This window comes from Sturnira hondurensis, unplaced genomic scaffold, assembly GCF_014824575.4.
Source record: "Sturnira hondurensis isolate 20B ecotype Veracruz unplaced genomic scaffold, ASM1482457v3 Scaffold0016663, whole genome shotgun sequence".
NCBI classification, from domain to species: domain Eukaryota; kingdom Metazoa; phylum Chordata; class Mammalia; order Chiroptera; family Phyllostomidae; genus Sturnira; species Sturnira hondurensis.
Window position 1 is genome coordinate 11573105 of NW_028089294.1, and position 21510 is coordinate 11594614.

The following is a 21510-nucleotide window of genomic DNA, read 5'->3' on the forward strand; positions in this document are numbered from 1 at the left end:
AACTTAGGAATAAAAAATGGCTCATAAAACTTTACAAATCTTCCTAAACTGCTTTTAGTACAATGAAAATTATATACTTTAATTTTTAATAAAAATTTCAATTAATTTACAACCAATTTGAAAGAGAAGTAAATATCTAATAATTGTTTTGAGAGTTAACATTCATCAGGATTACTATAGCTGATTACACTTAAAACATACACACACACAAAACTAGAATAGACTGGCTAGTTTGGTTCTAAAAATAATAATGAACTAATAATTAGGTTGGAAATCATGATTTAAAAGTTAATGACATAGAAAATATCATTACATAAAAATTCATGAAGAGGACATTGTTATGGTCAGCTTACCATTATTAGTTGCAGAAGTACTGTATCTTGCACACATTTACAAATCAGGTTTTTACACTGACAATATATTTTAACTGCTTTGATCATTAGCACATGAAGATGTTGGCTGAGTTTGAAACATAATAAATTATATTTGTATATACCCTCAACAGGGCAGTTCCCAAGATTAAATGCTGTTATTATTAAATACCTTTTTAGAACACAAACATCTAATTTTATCTTACATCATTATGAATAAACATGATAGCTTAAAAATATTAAACCATTTTTAAAATATAATTGGTCCTAAAGTGCCTTGACTTATTGCTTAGCAAAATTCTATCCCCTAGTATGGACCCTCGAACTTCTTGGAAAAGATTTCGGGGTCAAAACTATGAACATCAAATATAATCAGTGTAACAAAGTAATGACCCTCAGGAACTCTGTCAGTATGACAAATGTTTATTTTACAGTCACTGCTTCTGGAGCTGTAGCTCCTCCCTCACTACTTCATATTTCAGGCTCTAGAAGTTCCATCCTTCTGGTACTTCTAATCTGTTTTCCTACATTTGTTTAAAGAATCAACATATAAAACTTTCCACATTATTCTGGTTCAAAGGTAGATCCACACTTTTCCTGCAGCCTAAAGAAAGATTGTTCTTTCTTTTTTGATGGGGGAGAGGGTAAAAAGAAGAGAGATGGGCTTGATATCTTGCTAATTTATAGGGTAGTTTCAGTGTTACTGGTTATTTCCTGATGAATAAGATTGCTAAAGGAATACCATACATACCAAGAAGTGGCCCTGTAATCATACTGAGGGTAGCAGTTAATGCTCCCAGCTCAGAAAAAAACAAACAATACAATAATCTGCTAGTAGTCATTAGGCATTTGGTACTATATGAACATAAATATTTCATCTACTTTACAAAGTAATAGTAATTAAAGGTACATAGTCTATGAAATTATTTGTAATAAAAACTTCACTAGGTAAAATTTCTTACTATTTCCCTTAGCAAATATTGTACATTTGTCAGAGTACCTGATACTTTTTAAAATATCAAGTAATATAGGACAAGTTGTTATAAAGCAAACACAAACCTGGGAAACATTTTATTATTATTTTTGTACTTCATGTAACACTATTCAGGACCACAAGATTTTAAAGGTCTTGTTCGAGCAACTTTTCAATTAGAAATACCATTTAAAAATACTTACTGATGCTATAAATGTTAGTGCTTTTCTACATATTGACAATCTTAATGAATGTCATATCCATTACACCTTTTGCTCCTTTGGTCAGAAAGATAAACTGAAACTTTAAATGGCTAGATATTCAAACACAGTTTTTAAAGACACCCAAACAAACCAAATGTACATCAACATATGTTAAAATTAGTATTAGTTGTTATTATTAAGAATTCTGAACAAGGATATACTGAAGCATGTATGTGATTTTTTAAATTATATACAATTTAAAAAGAAATTTAAATTTACAAATAAAAAGATTAATGGCCAAATTAAAGAAAGTTTAAGCATCAGATTTAAAATATCTTAAGTTTTCAGCTATTCAGAAATATATTTTGTGAATAATAAGAATTATTTCATAAATATATATGTATAAATAGATATATATCTACAGGATTTGCAATGTAGGAGAAAACCCTTTAAAGAAAAAATTGCACTTGTAGATTATCAGGATGTTGTCATCTTTACCCTTTAAGTGAAGTATGATTACCATTCCAGGTCTTTTGGCACAAATTTTAAGGAGAATATTGACACAATCTTAAAAACACAACGCTTTTATATTTTATTTACCGGAATATGAAGAATCAAACAAAATTTATAATTCTGGCCAAAAAAAAATCCAGGTAACTATAACTGCTTAATTAAATACAAAAAAAAAATATTGTTTTTAAAAAAATCTTAAACCTGTCTTTACATCTGAAACATGTAAAATTTTACCAGTAACAGGTTTTCTTCAACCCCTTCAGCAAGAATTCCCAGCCTTCACACAAAGATAACATTGTCTTTTCCTACTCATGTATGACTTAGATTACACCCCAGTATATAAGGACAAAAAATAAATGTATAATAAAAAGATTGGATAAATCAGGAGAGGCTTTTTGGTCTTGAATTCTTCACCCACTAACAACGAAGCAGCACTGTAGGCAGCCCAAAACACACCAAACAGCTTTAAGAAACAAGCAAAAAAGACAAAGGGAATCATATTAGCAAGACAATTAACATTCTGCATATTATAGAGTAAAAATAACATTGACAATAATGTTTAAAACAACCCTGACAACCAAGTGTGGAAACAGTAAAATTCATTGAGAATGTCTAAAACTTTGTAAGAATGTTCATCCTCGCTCTGCTACTTGACTTCTGCAAATGAAATGTTTTGTTATCAAACTTGTCTAATCAAAAGAATAACCTAGGGTGTCTACTAAGAAGAAAATCCTGGGATTCACTCTAGTTCTTATGAATCAGAATTTTGAAGAAAATGTTCTAGTGTGTCCCTGGTGATTTTAAGATAAGGCAACTTCTGGAAGGACTATTATTGGACCAAATTGCTGAAATTTGCTGAAAGAAAACTAATTGCCTCTTACATAGAAAAATTTTTTCCCTTTTTTTTCTTCTAAGAAGACAGATTAAGGAAAAATTTTACATAATGTTTATTATCACACCATTTCCCCAAGAATAGGTAGAAGTCTAGGGTTTAATAAAAAGGAGAAACCCTCCACCCATAACATTGTGGTCAATGGTTTAATTAAATAAACTACATTGTGGTTTTCAAATTATACACATACCTAATTTTAAATTATTTCCACTGGAAGTTTATATATTACTTATTGATATAGTTACTCAAGTCATTTTACAGAGTAAAATGAAAGAAATACTTCAAGGAAAAAAATCAGGGAAACTATTGTATAACAGAAACAGAGCAGGTTATATTAACCTTGTAGTTGACACTTTGGGGCTAAATAATTGCTGTGGGAAGCTGTACTATGCACTGTAGGATGTTTAGCAGCATCCCTTGCCTCTGCCTACCATATAGCAGCAACATTCCACCACCACCCCAATTTGTGACATGCGAAAATATCTTCTTGGGTGAAAAAATCACCCTCCATTGAGAACCACTTGTGCCAAGGTAAAAAATAAATATTGACAGACTGACTGAAAATATATTTGAGATAGTCCCATCTTCCACTGTGCTTTTTAAACTAAACAAACTAAACAAAAAACCACACAAATATCTCAAGCCTACAAAAAAGTACAGAAAAATATATGGAATAAAATTATGATTAAATTGCATTCGTATGTCGTATTTCATTTTTTTGTAAATAAACAGTTAACAATTGGTAAGAGTTACAGAGATTTACTTTTTTTTTTTAAAGAAAGATTCATTCTTGATCCTCTTCATTTTTTTTAGATTTATTTATTTATTTATTTATTTATCTTTAGAGGGGAAGGAGAGAGGGAGAGAAACATCAATGTATGGTTGTCTTTTGTGTGTCCCCTGCTGGTAGTTAGCCTGCAAGGAACCAGCCTGCAACCCAGGCATGTACCCTGACTGGGAATCGAACCTCGGATCGTCTGGTTCGCAGGCCCGCGCTCAATCCACTGAGCTACACCAGCCAGGGTGAGATTTACTTTTTAAAAAAAATATAGTGATTGTAGATTAAACTGCATTATAATGCAAGAGTTAAAAGGACAAGAGTTCTGCAACGTGTTCCCCTCCACAAAACCTTGACTGAAACAAGAAACAGCTGACTACACACAGAAGAGTAAGTGACTCGGGGAAGAAAATTTAGCAAAGAAAAAACGTGAAGTTTAAAAACAATTTTATCCTAAATTTTTAACAATATAAATAAGATTTTCCATTTTTATAACAACACATTTGTATGTAATATAAAGAATATTAAGGACCATTTTTCAATTGAACTTGATAACTAAAAATGACCAGAGGACACAGTTTTAGCAATTTTGGGTGTAATCTCAGCAATATGCAAACAGGCTTTAACCCAAGTAACAAACAAGCAACCAACCCAGAACCAGGAAGGGATTCTGAATGATTCAGTGAAGTGGTATGTTCATTAAGGCTACATAATTAAATGCCAGCATGAGGCTAGCACCTACACTGTAAGACTTTTAAACTAAGTGCTAAAAATCCCAATTAAAACACACTTTAGGATTAGAATATAGAAGAAAGAAAGATCTCCTAGGTCTCTGAAGTGTTCAAACAGTTCAAACATACAAAGATGTTCTCAAAATATTCTTTTATAATATATGTAATAACAGCTACCACTTGTATGCCTAATCTGTGTCAAGCACCATACTAGGCATTATATATACTTTAAATTCTTCATAACAGAGGAATGAAGAATACTTGCTAACATTCCCAATTTGCAGAGGAGGGTAAGAAAAGGTATCTCCTCAAGGCAAAGAGCAAGTATGAATTATATAACGAGGATGTGAATTCAGAACTGACTGGTTCCAAAATCCACATTCTACTCAATACCCAATGCTTGTACAATATAATGTCAGTATTGCCTGTAGTTACCCAATTGTAAATGAAGAAGTTTCTTTTATATTGGAATTAGAAATAAACTTTAAATAAAACCTAATGTTGTAAAAATTAAGTGGCATTACTTAAAATACTTTAGTATGGAGTCTATATAATGGCAGTTCTGAAAGTGGTGGTCTTAAAAAGTTCTGGTTTTCATAAAGAAAAAAAGTACATTCACTGTGCAATATATATACATGTGTTAAAGCAGTCATTTATTTCCCAAAATTGTTCAAAATTAATGAATGTCAAAATGTAAGTTGTATTACTACTGATTTTTAGTACTTATTATTATCAGTAAATGTTTAAAATGGGTATATATGTGCCCTGGCTGGTATAGCTCAGTGGATTGAGCTCTGGCCTGTGAACTAAAGGATTGTGGTTCGATTCCCAGTCAGGGCACATGCCTGGGTTGCAGGACAGTTCCTAGCAGGGGATGCACAAGAGGCAACCACACATTGATATTTCTCTCCCTCTCTCCTTCTCTTCCCCTCTAAAGATAAATAAAACCTTAAAAAAAACCAAAAAACCCCCAAGATCTTTAAAAAAAAAAAGGGGTATATATGTTAATGTAAACTAACACAGCCTAATGTCCTTACCTCTGCAATATAGAAAAACCAATTTATTAGAACCATACCTATCATATTTGATAAGGAGGTTACTACTTATCAAATAAAGTTGTTAAATAAATGTCCAGTAGGCTTTTAAATAAATATCTCCCACAAAATCTGAAGTCAGATAAACTCATATTATAAGCATGGAAAAGAAAAATCCAACATTGAAAGAAATTCTGTTACATTTTGAGGCCTGATTTGCTCTTTGTTCTTTATTCCCCCAGATATATATTATAATTTCTGATTGTTAAAGGAAAATAAAAGAAATACCATTGGTAAAATAAACAAGTAAGGCCATTGTTCAAAAATACTAGTAATTATTTGATAAAGAGTTACAGATTACAGTATTCTTAGCCAGAGAGCAATTTTGTGATTGGAAAATAATAAATTATTTTTTATAATACACATTACTTACTTTTATAAGTGTAGACACCAGCTCAAATGATCCAACCACCAAAAGTATAGGGGCTATTACAATAAGAGGAAGTAATGAATATCCTATAACTCCAAGAACTTGGCCATATGCAACCTGTGAATTTTCAAATTTTTAAATAAATATCATAGAAGTCAAGATACTCATTTAAATCATTCTTGAACATTATATATTCTTTGTTGTACTTACCTAAATGTGAAAATTAAGAAGAAACCATGACATTATACCCATTACATTTCAAATTATCATATTCTGTGCTGTATTTTTTCCTATGTATACATTGACTACAATAAACTTTAATTTGTAATTTAGGTAGAGTGAGAGACTAACAATAATAGAACAATTGTAACAATACTATATTGTAATAAAAGTTATATGAATGAGGTGTCTCTCTCTCTCTGATAACTGCTCTTATACCCAAGCATCCTACTAAGTGACTAACAGGCAGGTGTATACAGAGTGGATACTAACCAAAGGGATGAATCCACTCCCTGCATCGGATGGCATAAGATTTTTATCATGCTACTTGGAATGGCATGCAATTTAGAACTTATGAATTGTTTATTTCTATAATTTTCCATTTAATATTTCTGGATGACAGTTGATCCCAGGTAACTGAAACTTGTGGTGAAAGCACAAGTAAGAGGGAACTACGGGCCCCAACTGGTGTGGCTCAGTGGACTGAGTGCCGGCTTGTGAACCAAAGGGTTGTTGGTTTGATTCCTAGTCAGGGCACATGCCCGGGATGCTGGCTGGGTTCCCAGTGGAGGGATGCACAAGAGGCTTATTTTTCTTTAAATATGTTAAAGTAAATTTGGTTTATTTTTTAGTTTTAAATGAATAAATCATATTTTAAATTTTTACTTTAATTTATAACATGGTAAATATTGATAAATATAACCCACATAAAGAAATCTCTGCCCTGGCTGGTGTAGCTCAGTGGATTGAGCATGGGCTGTGAACCAAAGGGTCGCCGGTTCGATTCCCAGTCAGGGCACATGCCTGGGTTGCAGGCCAGGTCCCCAGTGGGGGCCACATAAGAGGCAACCACACATGGATGTTTCGCTCCCTCTCTTTCCCTCTCTCTAAAAGTAAATAAATAAAAAATTTTTAAAAAGAAAAAGAAATTTCTTTGGGGACCTGACATCAAAAAGCTTGAAAAATTGTGTACCGGAGACTAAATTGTATGCTTCCCGAAAAAGCTATAAATTACTTATAAGTGGAATGGATCTTTTCTTTCTACTTAATTCCTTATAACATTATTGAGTATATACAATACTAATATGCTGATTCTCTGAAAGGAAGTAGCATAACTTAAAAGCAATTCTAAGACAAGAAACAGGTATGAGGAATATAGCCACTGATGGTATCTGCAGTATCAAAAATAAAGTTTACAATAATAAACAAAGGCTACTTTTAAAATTAACCACTTACTTCTCCACCAAGAACTCTGGCCAGTAAAAAAATTGTTAGTGAACCAAATATCCAAATGGTTATAATCCATGATACCACCTAAGGGGAAAAAAATTCATGCAATTAATATAAGTTCCTAGAACTCAAATCTCTGCCATAAGATATTTTGATACACAAATTTCAGGTCACAGAGAGTTTTATTTGGGTTCCCAGGTATCTTCCCAAAAACTTATTAAGACTACAATGTGGTAATTTTGCATACAAGTCGAAAACTTAGCAACTATCAATTGCCTAAGGAAACCTCAGTACTTCAATAATTATGATAAAAGAGTACTGTAAAAAGAGAACAAAGTGGTCACTCCCAACCCCCTAGTTTATGCCATCCTGCAAGGAAAATTCATACCTGAAACAAGCTATCAATCTTCTTGGGAGGTCTTTAAAGTTTGTATTAGTTACACATTTATCCACGTAATAGAATAAAAGACATTTCAGACAATTTTAACTCCTAAGACTTAGCATAATAATGATACATGCATGTATTTCCAACTTCTGTCTACTTGGATAGTCTAGAAATAATAACATCCCAACAGCTATATAAGCATACCTATTGCCCAGGTTTTGGTTTCTAAATATATCATTCCCTAAAAAGGAATTTGGTTCCTTAGAGAAATGGTTGGTTACAGGGATGAGGCAGGTAAAAATAAAATATAAGCCCCAAAACACTTGGTGGAATCAGAAGGAAAGAAAGTGCTCAAAAAACTATGGGAGTATATGTTAAAAGGACACAGAAGCTAATCTGAAGAAGCTCACAACAGTTAAAGCTGAAACAAGCTAAGAATGAGGGAGTGATTTGTGTTATGTTGTGTTTTGATGATAAAGCCTACAGGGAATAGATCCACATGGCAGTGGCAAATGTAGCTCAGCCCTGGTTCAGAAAACCAACAGGCGAGAGGTGGCACACAGAAGCCAGGCCCACAGATCGGCTTTCCCATGGGGAACCAGGCCTGCATTATACCTAGGCTGCTTTGAGGCTTGCTTTTGCTAAAACTCCCTCACCCTAAATTAAGGCAGACACATTTAATGATTATTTTTGGAGTAACTTCCTCGAGTCTGTGCTAAACCTCCCAAGGACAGAGTATAACCAGTTCAACCACCTTTTCCCTTGCATTTGAACATCCTTTTCTTTGTTATCTGTAAAAAGTAATCACCTAAAGCAAACCTGTGCATAATAAATGAGGACCTTCCTTGATGTAATGCTCCCAGAAAAGCAATAAAAGCTTGTCAAGGTAAGGGTCACGGCGCTCTCCCACTCAGAGAGTGGCCAAGCCATCCCTTTTCTCCACAGGACTTCCACAGTCCATGTGAAGTTGCTTGTTGCATCCACAACACCGCAGACATCACTGGTTGGAGGCCACATCAAAAGCCTCTGATATTAGGACAAAGTATTATATAAAAACAAATACTGATGGCATCCTTATCATCATTTGTTAAAACTTTTATTTTAAAAAAGCAACTAAAAATGAATACAAGGTAAGAACAAGATTATATGAGTTTTGTGTTTCAAACTCTTCATTCCCTAAAGAAAACAGTATTAAAATAAAAATAGAACCAACTATATGGGAAAACATATTCGCCAATGATACCTCAGACAAAGGTTTAATCTCCAAATTTTCAAAGAACTTACACAACTCCACTCTAAGAAGACAAGCAACCCAATTAAAAAGTGGGCAAAGCACTTGAACAGACATTTCTCCAAGGAGGACATACAGAAGATCCAGAGACACATGAAAAGATGCTCAGTATCGCCCTGGCTGGTGTCGCTCAGTGGATTGAGCACGGGGGCTCTGTGAACCCGATTCCCAGTCAGGGCACATGCCTGGGTTGCAGGCCAGTTCCCAGCAGAGGACTCATGAGAGGCAACCATACATTGATATTTCTCTCCCTCTCTCCTTCCCTTCCCCTCTAAAGGGGATAAATAAATAAAATGTTAAAAAAAAAGAGTCCTAAATTAAAAAAAAAAAAAAGATGCTCAGTATCGCTAGCTGTCACAGAGATGCGAATTAGAACCACAATGAGATACCACTTTACTCCGGTCAGAATGGCCATCACAAACAAAGCAACAAAAAACAAGTGTTGGAGAGGTTGTGGAGAAAAGGGGACCCTAATCCATTGTTTGTGGGACTGTAGACTGGTACAACCACTATGGAAAACAGTATGGAATTTTCTCAGAAAACTAAAAATAGACCTGCCTTTTGACCCGGCAATTCCACTGCTAGGAGTATATCCCAAGAACCCCCAAAACACCAATCCAAAAGAACCTATGCACTCCAATGTTCATAGTAGCACAATTTACAATAGCCAAGAGTTGGAAGCAACCTAGATACCCATCAGTAAATGAATGGATCAAAAAACTCTGGTACATATAAACAATTGAATTTTATGCAGCAGAAAGAAAGAAGGAGCTCCTACCCTTTGCAACAGCATGGATGGAAATGGAAAACATTATCTGAGTGAAATAAGCCAGGCGGTGAAAGACAAATACCATATGATCTCACCTTTAATAGGAAGCTAAACAACAAATCAAACAAGCAAGTAAAATATAACCAGACACTGAAACAGAGAACAGGTGGACAGTGACCAGAGGGGAAAGGGGAGGGAATTTCAAGGGAAAAAGGGGAAGGATTTACAGGAACTAGTATAAAGGACACAGGGACAACAACTAAGGGGGGGTGGAAATGGGAGGGAGGTGGGGAGCACAGGGTGAGTGGGCTGGGATGGGAGTAAAAGACAGAAAACTGTACTTGAACGACAATTAAATTTAAAAAAATAAAAAATAAACTCTTCATCCCTTGGAGAAATTAGAAAGGGCACAGGCAGCCCCTTGAGTCACTTCTGGTCAGATGGGGTTAGTTCCATCCATCTACCCCAGTCACTTATGAATACAAATATTAATACTTTCAATGTGAAAAAATTTGGAAAGCATTAATCTAAGGTACTCCCTGCATATTTACTTAAAACTAGTTCTTGGGATGAATAAGTGAGAATAAGTAGGGGTAAAGCATTTCTCAAATATAATGTGGCATTATAGTTGTTAATATTTGGCTATTTTAATTTTAAAACTCTTAAAATATTTAGAATTTATATAAAGTAAGATATACTTACCCTAAACTGTCCATATAATGATATCATGGAAAAGAAAAGAACAACAGCCAGTGGACCCCAAAAGTCAGGATTGTCTCTCACCACTTGTCTGTTAAAACCCAGTGATGGCATTGGCATCAAAACACAACGGATTTTGTAGTAAATATCCTTTAGATCGATATCCAATTCTTCCCTGTAATTGTGAAATTTAAAAAAAGGCACACAACACTTCTGAATACTGTTAAAGTTACTTACTTTTTTTTTTAAGAATTTATTTATTTATTTATTTGGGGGGCAGAGAAAGGGAGGGAGAGAAACCCCCCCACCCACCCCCTCCACTGGATATCTGGCCTGCAACCCATGTGCCCTGACTGAGAATCAAACCAGCGACCCATTGGTCTGCAGGCCAGCGCTCAATCCACTGAGCCACAGCAGTCAGGGTATGAATACTGTTATATTTGAACTTATTTTGCAGGAGAACTTAAGTTTAAATATAATGGCATAGTCTCTATAGGTCAACAAAACATTTGCATTTGAAGTACCACATTTCACTGATTACAAGGTATACATTTTCCACATTTTAACATCTCTAAAGTTGGGATGAATCTCACAATCGTGCTTTACAATTGCTGTCAGCCTTAAGTGTGGCCAAGTGCTTCTAAGACCTGCCTTCCCTTTTGCCAGTCTCCTGAAGGCAGTACCAATTTGGGACCTTAAATAAAATTCTCTGCTTGAGACTTCTTTGTGCCATACTGACAATCAGACTGGATTCCTACACGAGAACTAGTATAGGTTTTACATTCTCAGGAAAAAGTTTTCTTCCAATACCCACCCAGTGCCAAACTGAGACAAATAACTGCCCCCTGCTATCTTTTTGTATGATATGTTATTTCTTATTTATCCTTACAGCAAGGAGATAGCCTTTGATGTCCTAGCTCCATGCTGCCTTAAGCACTTTTTCTTTCTTATTGATAAATGTAAGACAACCGAACCTTATAATTCATGGCATCTTAGATTTGATGAAATGACATATAAACATAGAAATAAGGTGTTATAACATCACTTCATCTACCAGTAATTACTGCAGAGAATAATTTGGTAATGCCTTGATTTAATCATTAAAATAAGAATGCTATAGTTTCTACTTTTACAAAGTAAAAGCTATAGTTTCTACTTTTCAAAATTAATAAATTTTTTCTTTATTGATTTTAGAGAGAGAGAGACAGACAGACAGACAGACAGACCTCGGTTTATTGTTACACTTATTTATGGTTCATTCTTGCATGTGCTCTGACCAGGACCAAACCCCCAACCTTGGTATGTAGGGACAACACTCTAACCAACTGAGCAATCTGGCCAGGGCCCAAAACTGTTAAATTCTTTACTCTTTTCCCAAGCAATAACATTGTAACAAAAAAAAAAAAAGAAAAGAAAAGAAAAGAAAGAAAGGAAAATCTCCCTACAGTCCTCAGTGGTAGCTTTAAAATTTCTATATGGGAGAAATTTGGAAGTGATAATCTTTTTAGAAGTCTTCAATTGTCCTAAACTGAATTTCCACAGCAAACACCCAAGTGTTCTCTTTCAGACTGCATGTTTACACGAGATAGCTATAGACCCAGGTAAGCCCTAACAGCCTGCAGTGTGTGTGTCTGTGTGAGAGAGAGAGAGAAAGGAAGAGAGAGAGAGAAAGGAAGAGAGAGAGAGAGAAAGGAAGAGAGAGAGAGAAAGGAAGAGACAGAGAGAGGATTATGATTCTTTTTTTTTTTTTTTTGCAATTTAAAAGGTTAAAAATATTCTCTCATCCAAGTACTAACCAGGCCCAACTGTGCTTTGCTTCTGAGGTCAGATGAGATCAGATGCATTCAGGGTGGTGTGGCCATACATAATTTCAATACAAATAAATAAATACATACATACATACTTGAAAACATCCAGGAAAACAAAAGAATACTGCAAAATAAGCCACCTTGACAACATTTACAGTATAAACTGGAAGATTTTTTTTTAAGTCTCATTGTTTTTCTAATTACTAGGAAAACTGAAAACAGCTAAAACTTTTCACCAAAAAGGTTAAGATTTTCTGTACTTATTTTTAAATAACAATGAAAGAATACAGCCATCCTACAGACTAGCTCTAAAAAAACAAAAAAAATACATATTATTTTTACATACAAGAGTGGCTTGTTATCTTCAGGATCATCATCTTCAACTTCCAAAAGCCAGCCATATCCTCTTTGTCTCAAAAATGTAGTAGCTGTAGATTCTTTGATAAAATCTCCACCAAGGTTTAACTTGACATCTGGGGCTGCTATTGAACCACTGAGCTCTTAGGAGAAAAAAGGAGAAAACTGTAAACCAATGTAAAACATGTGAATTTTAACTAATATAAGCATAAATTCAACTAAGATAATTATCATTTGAATACCTACTACTGCATGAAATCTTCACATTTTAAAGTTATAGATATCTAAGTACCACCTTTTATTTTACAACAAGAAAATGAAAGATGAAGGAGGTGAAGACAGATGAAAAGTTTCACAGCTAATTAATTGGACCAGTACCAAAATCTAGACTTATAACAATAACTTAAATTTTTTCAATGCTTATATTTTGTTTATTTTAAATTAAACTTATTGGGGTGACATTGGTTAATAAAATTATATAGGTTTTGAATATACAGTTCTATGACACATCATTAGTATACTGCACTGTGTGCACCATCCAAAGTCAAATCTTCTTCCATCATCATATACTTGACCCCCTTTATTCTTTACTACCTCCCAAACCTCTTTTTCCCTCTAGTATCTACCACACTGAGGCCTGAGTCTATAAGTTTTTGTTTTTCTTATTTGTTCATTTGTTGCTTTCAGAATAACTTTACATTCTTTACTTATTTGTGTTTTATTTATTTTTAGATAAAGCGGAAAGGAGGAAGAAAGAGAGGGAAACTTCTATGTGTAAGAGATATGTTCATCAGTTGCCTCTTGTACGCTCCCAAGAAGGTACCTGGCCTGCAATCCAGGTATGTGCCCTGACCAGGAATTGAACCCACAACCCTTTGGTACATACTCCAATCGAGCCACCTGGCCAGGACTGGAATACTGGAATGATACTTTAAAAAATTATTTTGGCAACAGCAAACCAAAACATTCTTAACACAGACGTTCCTTCTCTGGAGATCAGATACAGTATATAGAAGAGCTTAATTTTAACCTAAATCTTAGGGTTAGCTTTTAAGAACAGCCATCAAAATTTCAGCTTTAACTTCAGTCAATGAGTGGATCAATTATGAGTCACATCTTGGCCTGGTTGTGACAACTCCTGAAATTAATTATAATAAAATGAAGCTAAGTCCTAGCTTAGCTACTAATTAATACAACAAATCATTACTGTCTTCTGGTCTCCAGTTTCTACTCAAAGTTCTTTTCCAGTTTTAACATTATATGATTCTAAAAAGGTTTTATAGGGGCATTTATTCAACTAAAGATAAAATAGAAGTTCTTTTGAATTCCTTGACTTTCCCTACTTGAAGTTTAAAAATAGTCCCTGTAGATGCTATCACAGAATCTTGTAATTAAAATATTCTCTCAAAATTGCTTTCTGCTTCTTTGTATTTGCCTCAGTTGAAAATGAGTTAAAATTTAACTAAAATTCCATTTCCACTAGGGTACAAAGAATGCTTTTCTTGATTTAACAAGAAGAAGATCTAGGTCAGGAAGTCATTAGTACAGCGGTGGCATTAAAGGGTTTTGAATTATGAGGTAGGAAAAGACCTCAATAACTGTTTCCTGCCCTGTACAAAGAACTACACCTCTTAATCAAAACCAAAGGATATACAAATTACAATAAGAAATGCTGTGATGAAGAACTGTGTATGTTCGGCAGTTTGTCATAGCATGGACGCCAGAACATCAAAAAGGCACCGTTAGCTTACAATTTTATAGCATTTTCCATTCCAAACAAAAATGGGAAAATATCATGGACATATATGTAGGGGTACCAATGACAGCAGTTTGACACATCCCCAGTACCCCAAAGACCTAATCAATGTGGGAACGGAAAAGTACAAATATTAGTGGTTAGCCTAACATGCTAGAAAATTAGTAAGAGTAATGTCAAAAACAAGGAAAAGATTCCAAATCACTCCAAGAGCAGTTGTCTTAAGTTAAACCAGAATAAGAACCACTTAGCCTGGCTGTCAACTCTAGAATAAGTATACAGAATTTTAAAACACTAATTTTAAATCAATTCTTCTTATTGTACTATTTTCATCTTATCATTTTTTTAAAAAATATTTTATTTATTTTCAGAGAGAGAAGAAGGGAGGGAGAAAGACTAGGAAAGAAACATTGTCTGCTGCCTCCTGCACACCCCAACTGGGGACCTGGCCTGCAACCTGGGCATGTGCCCTGATAGGGAATTGAACCAGCAACCTTACTTAGTTCATAGGCCAGCACTTAATCCACGGAACCACACCAGCCAAAGCTCATTTTCTAAATAAGGAAAATGTAAAGATAATAATAAACAAGCAAGTTTAAAAGGAAATAATCTTTGGGGAAAATCTATCTCAAAAGGAAATCTTTAAAATGTTTAGCCCTGGCTGGTATGGCTCAGTGGATCGAGTGCTGGCCTGCAAACTACAGGGTTGCTGGTTCAATTCCTAGTCTAGGGCACATGCCTGGGTTGTAGGCCAGGTCTCCAGTAGAGGGTGCTTAAGATGCAACCACACATTGATGTTTTTCTCCCTCTCTTCTCCTCTCTGAAAATAAATAAATAAAATATTAAAAAAATGTTTCCACTGGCCCCAGCCAGGCAGTTCTGTTGGTTAGAGTGTTGTCCCAATATTCCAAGGTTGCAGGTTAGATCCAGGTCAGGGCACATACAGAAAGCAACCAATGAATGCATAAATAAGCAGAACAATAAACAGATGCTTCTTTCTCTCTAATCAATAAAACTTAAAACAGTTTTTAAATGTTTCCACTGGTGTTTGGGTTCTCTGAGTGAGGAAGAATTATCATTAAGTTTCGGGTGTTACTGAAAGCCACCTGGGAAAACTGCAGAACAAAATTTAACAGTAACTCTCTCTCCCTTAAAATTCAAGAGTATGAATGGGTGAGGGATCCTTTCTCTGAATTTTCTATTCAGCTTGAGAACTTCACTTTGAAAGATAAGGATGAACTCAGTCAAGTGCAGTATGATAGTACATTCAGAAGATTTAGTGATCTGCCCCTAGACAAGTGCTAGATTTCTGTGAAAAAAAAAAAAAGTATCCTGCAATGAATAATGAACATTTTGTTGGCACTTGCCAACTTTTTATATATGTGAAGCTTTTTCTTATTTAACATTCAATAAAAACAAAGACAAATCATCTCATTCATTTGAAAATAAAATCCATGTGTGCTTAAATCCAAACCAGAACTGAGTATTTCTGCAGCAAAACAAATGAAGCATGTTTCACAGTGAAGGGATAAATTCCACCATTCCATTTTAATGCATATATAGGGTCAATGAAAAATATCAAGAAACCAATGCAAGTACATGATTTTATAATTGCTAGATATATACTGAAATTTGCTTGATCGTGACACTCCATAAATTTTTAAAAGCTTTGTATAAAATTGTGTCTTATGTTGTATTTTTATTCATATTGTTTTATGTTTTAGTTTCCTTACTATTCAATGTCAGTAAATTTTCATAATGTACATGATATTAATTAAAATCAATTAAATCTCCTGAACCTACCTTTAGAAAAACTGAATCCCATTTTGGGATAAACCAGTTAGTTAACAGATATTTCTTTTATTTCCATAATTTGTCTTTTAAGTTATCTTGAAATAATTAGAGATTCACAGGAAGTTGCAAAAATAGTACAGAGAGGCTGCTCGTACCCATCACCCCGTTTCCCCTAAGGTACCATCTTATGTAACTACCAAAACCAGGACATTGCTCCGGCTGGTGGGGCTCAGTGGATTGTGGTCCAGCCTGCGAACCGTAGGGTGGCCAGTTCCATTCCCACTCAGGGCACGTGCCTGGGTTGTGGGCCAGGACCCCAGTGTGTGGAAGGTGACTGATCCATGGTTCTCTCCTCCTTTTTCTCCCTACCTTCCCCCTCTCTAAAAGTAAACAAATAAAATCTTTAAAAAAAAACAAACCCAAACTGGGACACTGACATATCCTCAAATTTTATTGGTTTTGCATGCAGTTATCTTTGCATTTGTGTATAGTTCTCTGAAATTTTATCACATTTATAGATTTGGTCAATACCTTGTAAGTATAAAATTGATGAAAAGAAACAGATTTTTTAAAAAGGTAAAGCTTGCTTAACTACCTTTTTCCCCCCAGGAAAAAGTTGGCTAAGAAGTCATTTTCAACTTTCAAATAGGGAAGGAAAGCTATTCTTGCACCCATTAAATACCACATATTAAACTTCATTAGCAAATCATATAGAAGATATTTGTGATATTACCTACATGGATATAATTTTTGAAAAATCAAGTATGACATTTTCTCAAAAGGAAAAACTAAAGATTCCTCTGTCTAAACTACTAACTTGCATTAGAGGTGATATCCTTTCTGGGGAGGGGTAACTTGATATAAAGAGTAGGCTAGATGTTTGGTCATATTAACAAATAAAAATAATTATCATTTACTCAAAAGAGCACTGACAATAATTACTGGATTATTATTTCTACAAGTTACTGATCACAATAATGTACTGTGAGTTGTAGATACTATTCCTGCTAAAATAAAATTCCTCCTATTCTGATGTTTCATAATATTCTAAATCAGTGCTTTTCAAGCTTTAATGTGCATATAAATTACCAAAGGATCTTGCTAAAACGTAAATCATGCTTAAGGCAGATTCTGCATTACTAAGTGTCCAGGTAAAAGCCAAAGCTGATGGTCTGTAGACATAAACCAGGCAAAGCATTACTATTTGTCTGATATAAAAATAAATTCAAAGATTTATTTTTAGACTGCTGTAAAGACTTCTATATTAGACTACACATATATACACATACTTATACATCATCACATTCTTGCACTTACACATGTGCATTTCACATACTGCTTTTGGATGTAATTTTCTACACATAAACAATTCTTATAATATTCTCATAAGTGGTATGCTTTTCATTTTATATGTGACAAAAGAGATGCTTACAGAGCAATGTAAGTTTTCCAATATTTGCATAGTTAGTTACTGTAAGAGTCAGGACTTTAACTGAAGTCTTCTGGCTCTAAATCAAGTAATTTTTTTTTTGTTATTCCATTCAAAATATGCTGTTTTGTAGTCCCAAGTGTCAATATCACATAAGACAAAAGAAAACATTTATTCCTGTAACAAACAATTATTTTGTAATGTTCATATTCTGGGTTCTGTGGTAGGTGATGAGATATAGAAAAGATTAGAGAAATTCCTGTTTCTGAGGGACAGTTAAGCAAAGTTTCACCATGGAAGGAGCATCTGAGTTGTCTCAAGTGTCAACCTGGGGTAAGGAGGAGAAAAGCATTTTAAGCGTGGGGTCTAGAATATGCACACAGATATGGAAACATCACACAGATTTTTGGACAAAAGATATGTGTGGTCAAATAGTAAGGAAAAGAGATGTGGACAGAAGGAAGGTATGCACTGAAAACATCTATGAGTCACAAATATTCATGGTTAGAAAAACTGCATACAAAGGGGGAAGCAAGAATTTGTGTGACATGCTTGGGAATAAGAGAAAAGGCTTGGAAGTTGCAGAGTTAAATGTTCATGATGGAGAACAATAAAAACTAAGTGGTATGGTTCAGTGGGCTGGGCTTTGTCCTGTGAACCAAAGGGTTGTCAGTTTGATTCCTGGTCAGGGCACATGCCTGGGTTGCAGGCCAGGTACTGGGTTGGGGCTGTGCCAGGGGCAGCTGATTGATGTTTTTCTCTCACACTGATGTTTATCTCCCTCTCTTCCTCCCTTCCCCTCTCTCTAAAAATAAATAAATAAAATAAAATAAAATAAAATAAAAAGAACTAAGTGCAAAGCCAGTTAATACTGAAACCCAAGCAGCAGCATTATTGCTAAGGTGGACTGAGCACTTAACCTGGCCATATATAGTAGTAAGTCCTCTGCATTTGCAAAATATTTCAACACTTGGGTAGTATTACCCCCATTGTATTTATTTAAAAATGAGGTTAAGAGAAATGAAGTAACTTTCTCAATATCATCTACACAGCAACTGGTAAAGCCAGGATGCAAACCCAAGACTCTCTAACACTATACTTCAAATACATTATTCAATTCATAAAAATATAAGAAAGAGGCAGAAAGCAGAAAGAAAGGCAGAGGTGGAAAGAAATCTGAAGACACAGAACACTTGATTTCAATTCCAGATCTTTCATGTGGATGTTATTGAACTTCTCTGAACCGGGTTTTTTTTCACTTATATTTAATGTTTTACTGAAATAAAATATTTACTGTTCATCCTTGTTCTGGGGATAAAGATAAACATGGCCACAAAATATTGCACAAACAACCTGGACCAAAAGAACATAGAAAACTTGCATAGGGATTAAAATATTCAATACAACCTGTAACAAATAATTATAAATGTCCCTAAGCCCATTTTATTACAAAATACAGGAATAAAAAAACTCAGCAGGATTCTTATAAAGACCAACCAAGACATATGCTTAGAATACTCTGTAAATTTAAGTTTTAAAAGTTATACAGATGAGGGTATTATTACATGTCTATATATCCTTGGCTATACAGGGGGTCTATATAGCCATCTTTGAAGGCTATATGAAGAAGTTTGAATAAACCTTACGGATTTTACTTATTCTAGGTTTCTTGGTTTACTATATAGAGTCAGTGGGTTAGCACATTATATTATTTTGTCAGATTTCTTATGTGTATTAAGAAAGGTAATTCCTGGGGGAAGGGAGGATATGAAAAAATACACATGATAGAGCCCTGGCTGGTATAGCTCAGTGGATTAAGCACAGGCCTGTGAAGCAAAGGGTTGTTGCTTCGATTCCCAGCCAGGGCACATGCCTGGGTTGCAGGCCAGTTCCCAGCAGGGGGCCCACCAGACGCAACCATACATTGATATTTCTCTACCTCTCTCCTTCCCTTCCCCTCTAAAGATAAATAAATAAAATATTTAAAAATTTATATGTACGATAGAAAACTTTAAACAAACATCAGGTTCTGATGCTCACTCAATCGCACATTTTTTTAAAGTCTGGGAAATTAAAGTTGACGGTCCTCCCTAAACACTACGCTACCAAATGTAGAGGAAACAAATCAAAATATTTTGGGTTGCTTTATTTCACCAAATATTCCTAAGAGTTTAAAAGAAATGGGGAGGTAGAGTTGGTGGACTGGGTGAATAAGGTGAAGGGGCTAAGAGATACAAATCGCTGGCGACAAAATAGTCATGGGGATGTAAAGTACAGCCTAGGGAATATAGTCACTAATACCGTAGTAACTCTGTATGGTGCCGGTGGGTACTGGAGCTGTGGTGGGGGAGACAGACACTTTGTAAAGTGTATGAGCTGTCTAACCACTACGCAGTACACCTGAAACTAACGTAAACTGTAATTGAAAAAAATATATGTTATGATAGATAAAATGTTTTTACATTTTAAATTACAGTACTACGGTACTAAACCAAAACTACAGTGCTACTTATTAAACAATACCAATCAAAAAGCAAAATAAGGGGAGAGGAGAAAACCAGCTATACTGACTGATGCACTATGAAACCAGATTTCTGAGGAAGTACTGCATTCTCCTTTAGACTGCAGTTCCTTACAGCTAAGTGTAATTTATTTTTTCATCTTAGGCAGTCAGTCTGGCCACCGGAAAGCCGCTGGCGTACAAAGTGTAATACACCTAAAATCTGAAAATGACTAGCAGAGAAAGATTCCAGTTTCAAAGAGTCTGTTAAGGAACAGAGAAAAGGAAGAAAACACAATTTCCTGTGCTGTAGAAAAATCTCTCCACCACGACTGCTTCGTCAAAACAGTTACTAGAAAGAAAACTGCAGAAGCTATGGGGAACGCCTAGCCGAATTGCAAGTTCGAGCATACCTGGATCTACTTCTCTGAATATTCGATCCACCACTGAAAAATAAAACAGCAGGAAAACTGGGACGGAGGCAAGATATCAAACTCCACGTCTTTGCGGAGCTGAATCCAATCCCAGCAAAAATTATTGATGGATAAATGAGAAGAACACTGCTCTTTCCTCGTCCTGATCCTCGACACCTCCCCTGGACAATCTAACAATCTAACCATCGCTTTTCGGAATAATAATAGCAAGTCATTTCATTAAAAAATCTTCGGGTTCCGTGGGCTCACCTGAGTGAGGCAGGCGAGTCCCCCAGAAAAACCTGCCCCAGACGGAGCAGGGAAGGCCGGGGCTGACCGAGGGGCTGGGGACGCTGCCCGCGGCCCTGCCCCGGCCACTCGGGCCCCCTCGAAGGCCCCTCGGGCGCAGTCCGCCCCCTGCGGCCCCCGCCCGCCCACAAGGGCCCGAGCACCAGAAAGATCCCGTCGCGTAGGGCCCGGCGCCCTCCGGCGTGCGGGGCCCTTCACGGACTCAGTCTCACCTTCCGCGTCCGCCGAGGAGACAAAGGTGAAGTCCCCATTAGTGGGGGAATACGCCGGGGGCGGGCCCGGCGGCTGCATCTCGCGGCCGCTCGGGGCCGGCGGCGGAGGAGGAGGCTGAGGCTGGGCCCCGGCCCCAAGACGGCCGCGGCGCAGACCCGCAGGCTCGCCCTACGGTGCTGCCGGAGGCCCGGGAAATGGGCGTTGCTGCGGGGCCCGCGACGAGCGCAGCAGGCTGCGTGCTGCCCCTGACACAGCCCCACCAAAGTCCCCCCGTTGGCGACCAACCCCAGCACCGCGACGCCGGCGCCCTGACAGGACCATAACAGTGACAGCACCACTGGGATTGGCTCTTTGTAATATGCTCTCCCATTGGCTCCTGGAGAAATGTCGTGATTGGGTCGCCCTGTTGTTGA

General features: G+C 36.1%; 1 protein-coding gene across 1 annotated transcript; it reads right to left on the reverse strand.

Annotated features, from left to right (window-relative positions):
• Positions 1-436: 436 nt before the first annotated feature.
• YIPF4 (Yip1 domain family member 4) lies at positions 437-21269 on the reverse strand. Its single transcript, XM_037066622.1, has 6 exons — positions 21097-21269; positions 12673-12826; positions 10522-10693; positions 7381-7458; positions 5929-6042; positions 437-2523 (listed from the first exon to the last, which is right to left on the reverse strand). Exons 1-6 carry the CDS (start codon positions 21173-21175, stop codon positions 2386-2388), a joined length of 735 nt encoding a protein of 244 aa, XP_036922517.1. The 5' UTR covers positions 21176-21269; the 3' UTR covers positions 437-2385.
• Positions 21270-21510: the final 241 nt, after the last annotated feature.

Excerpts from the sequence above, each read along its gene's own strand:
- YIPF4 (XM_037066622.1), bottom strand. The coding sequence starts at position 21,175 with ATGCAGCCGCCGGGCCCGCCCCCGGCGTATTCCCCCACTAATGGGGAC. Across the intron at positions 7,459-10,521 it reads CATTATATGGACAGTTTAGG|GTGGTATCATGGATTATAAC; the intron begins GTAAGTATATCT and ends TTTTCCCCTTAG. Across the intron at positions 6,043-7,380 it reads CCAGAGTTCTTGGTGGAGAA|GTTGCATATGGCCAAGTTCT; the intron begins GTAAGTGGTTAA and ends GAAAATTCACAG.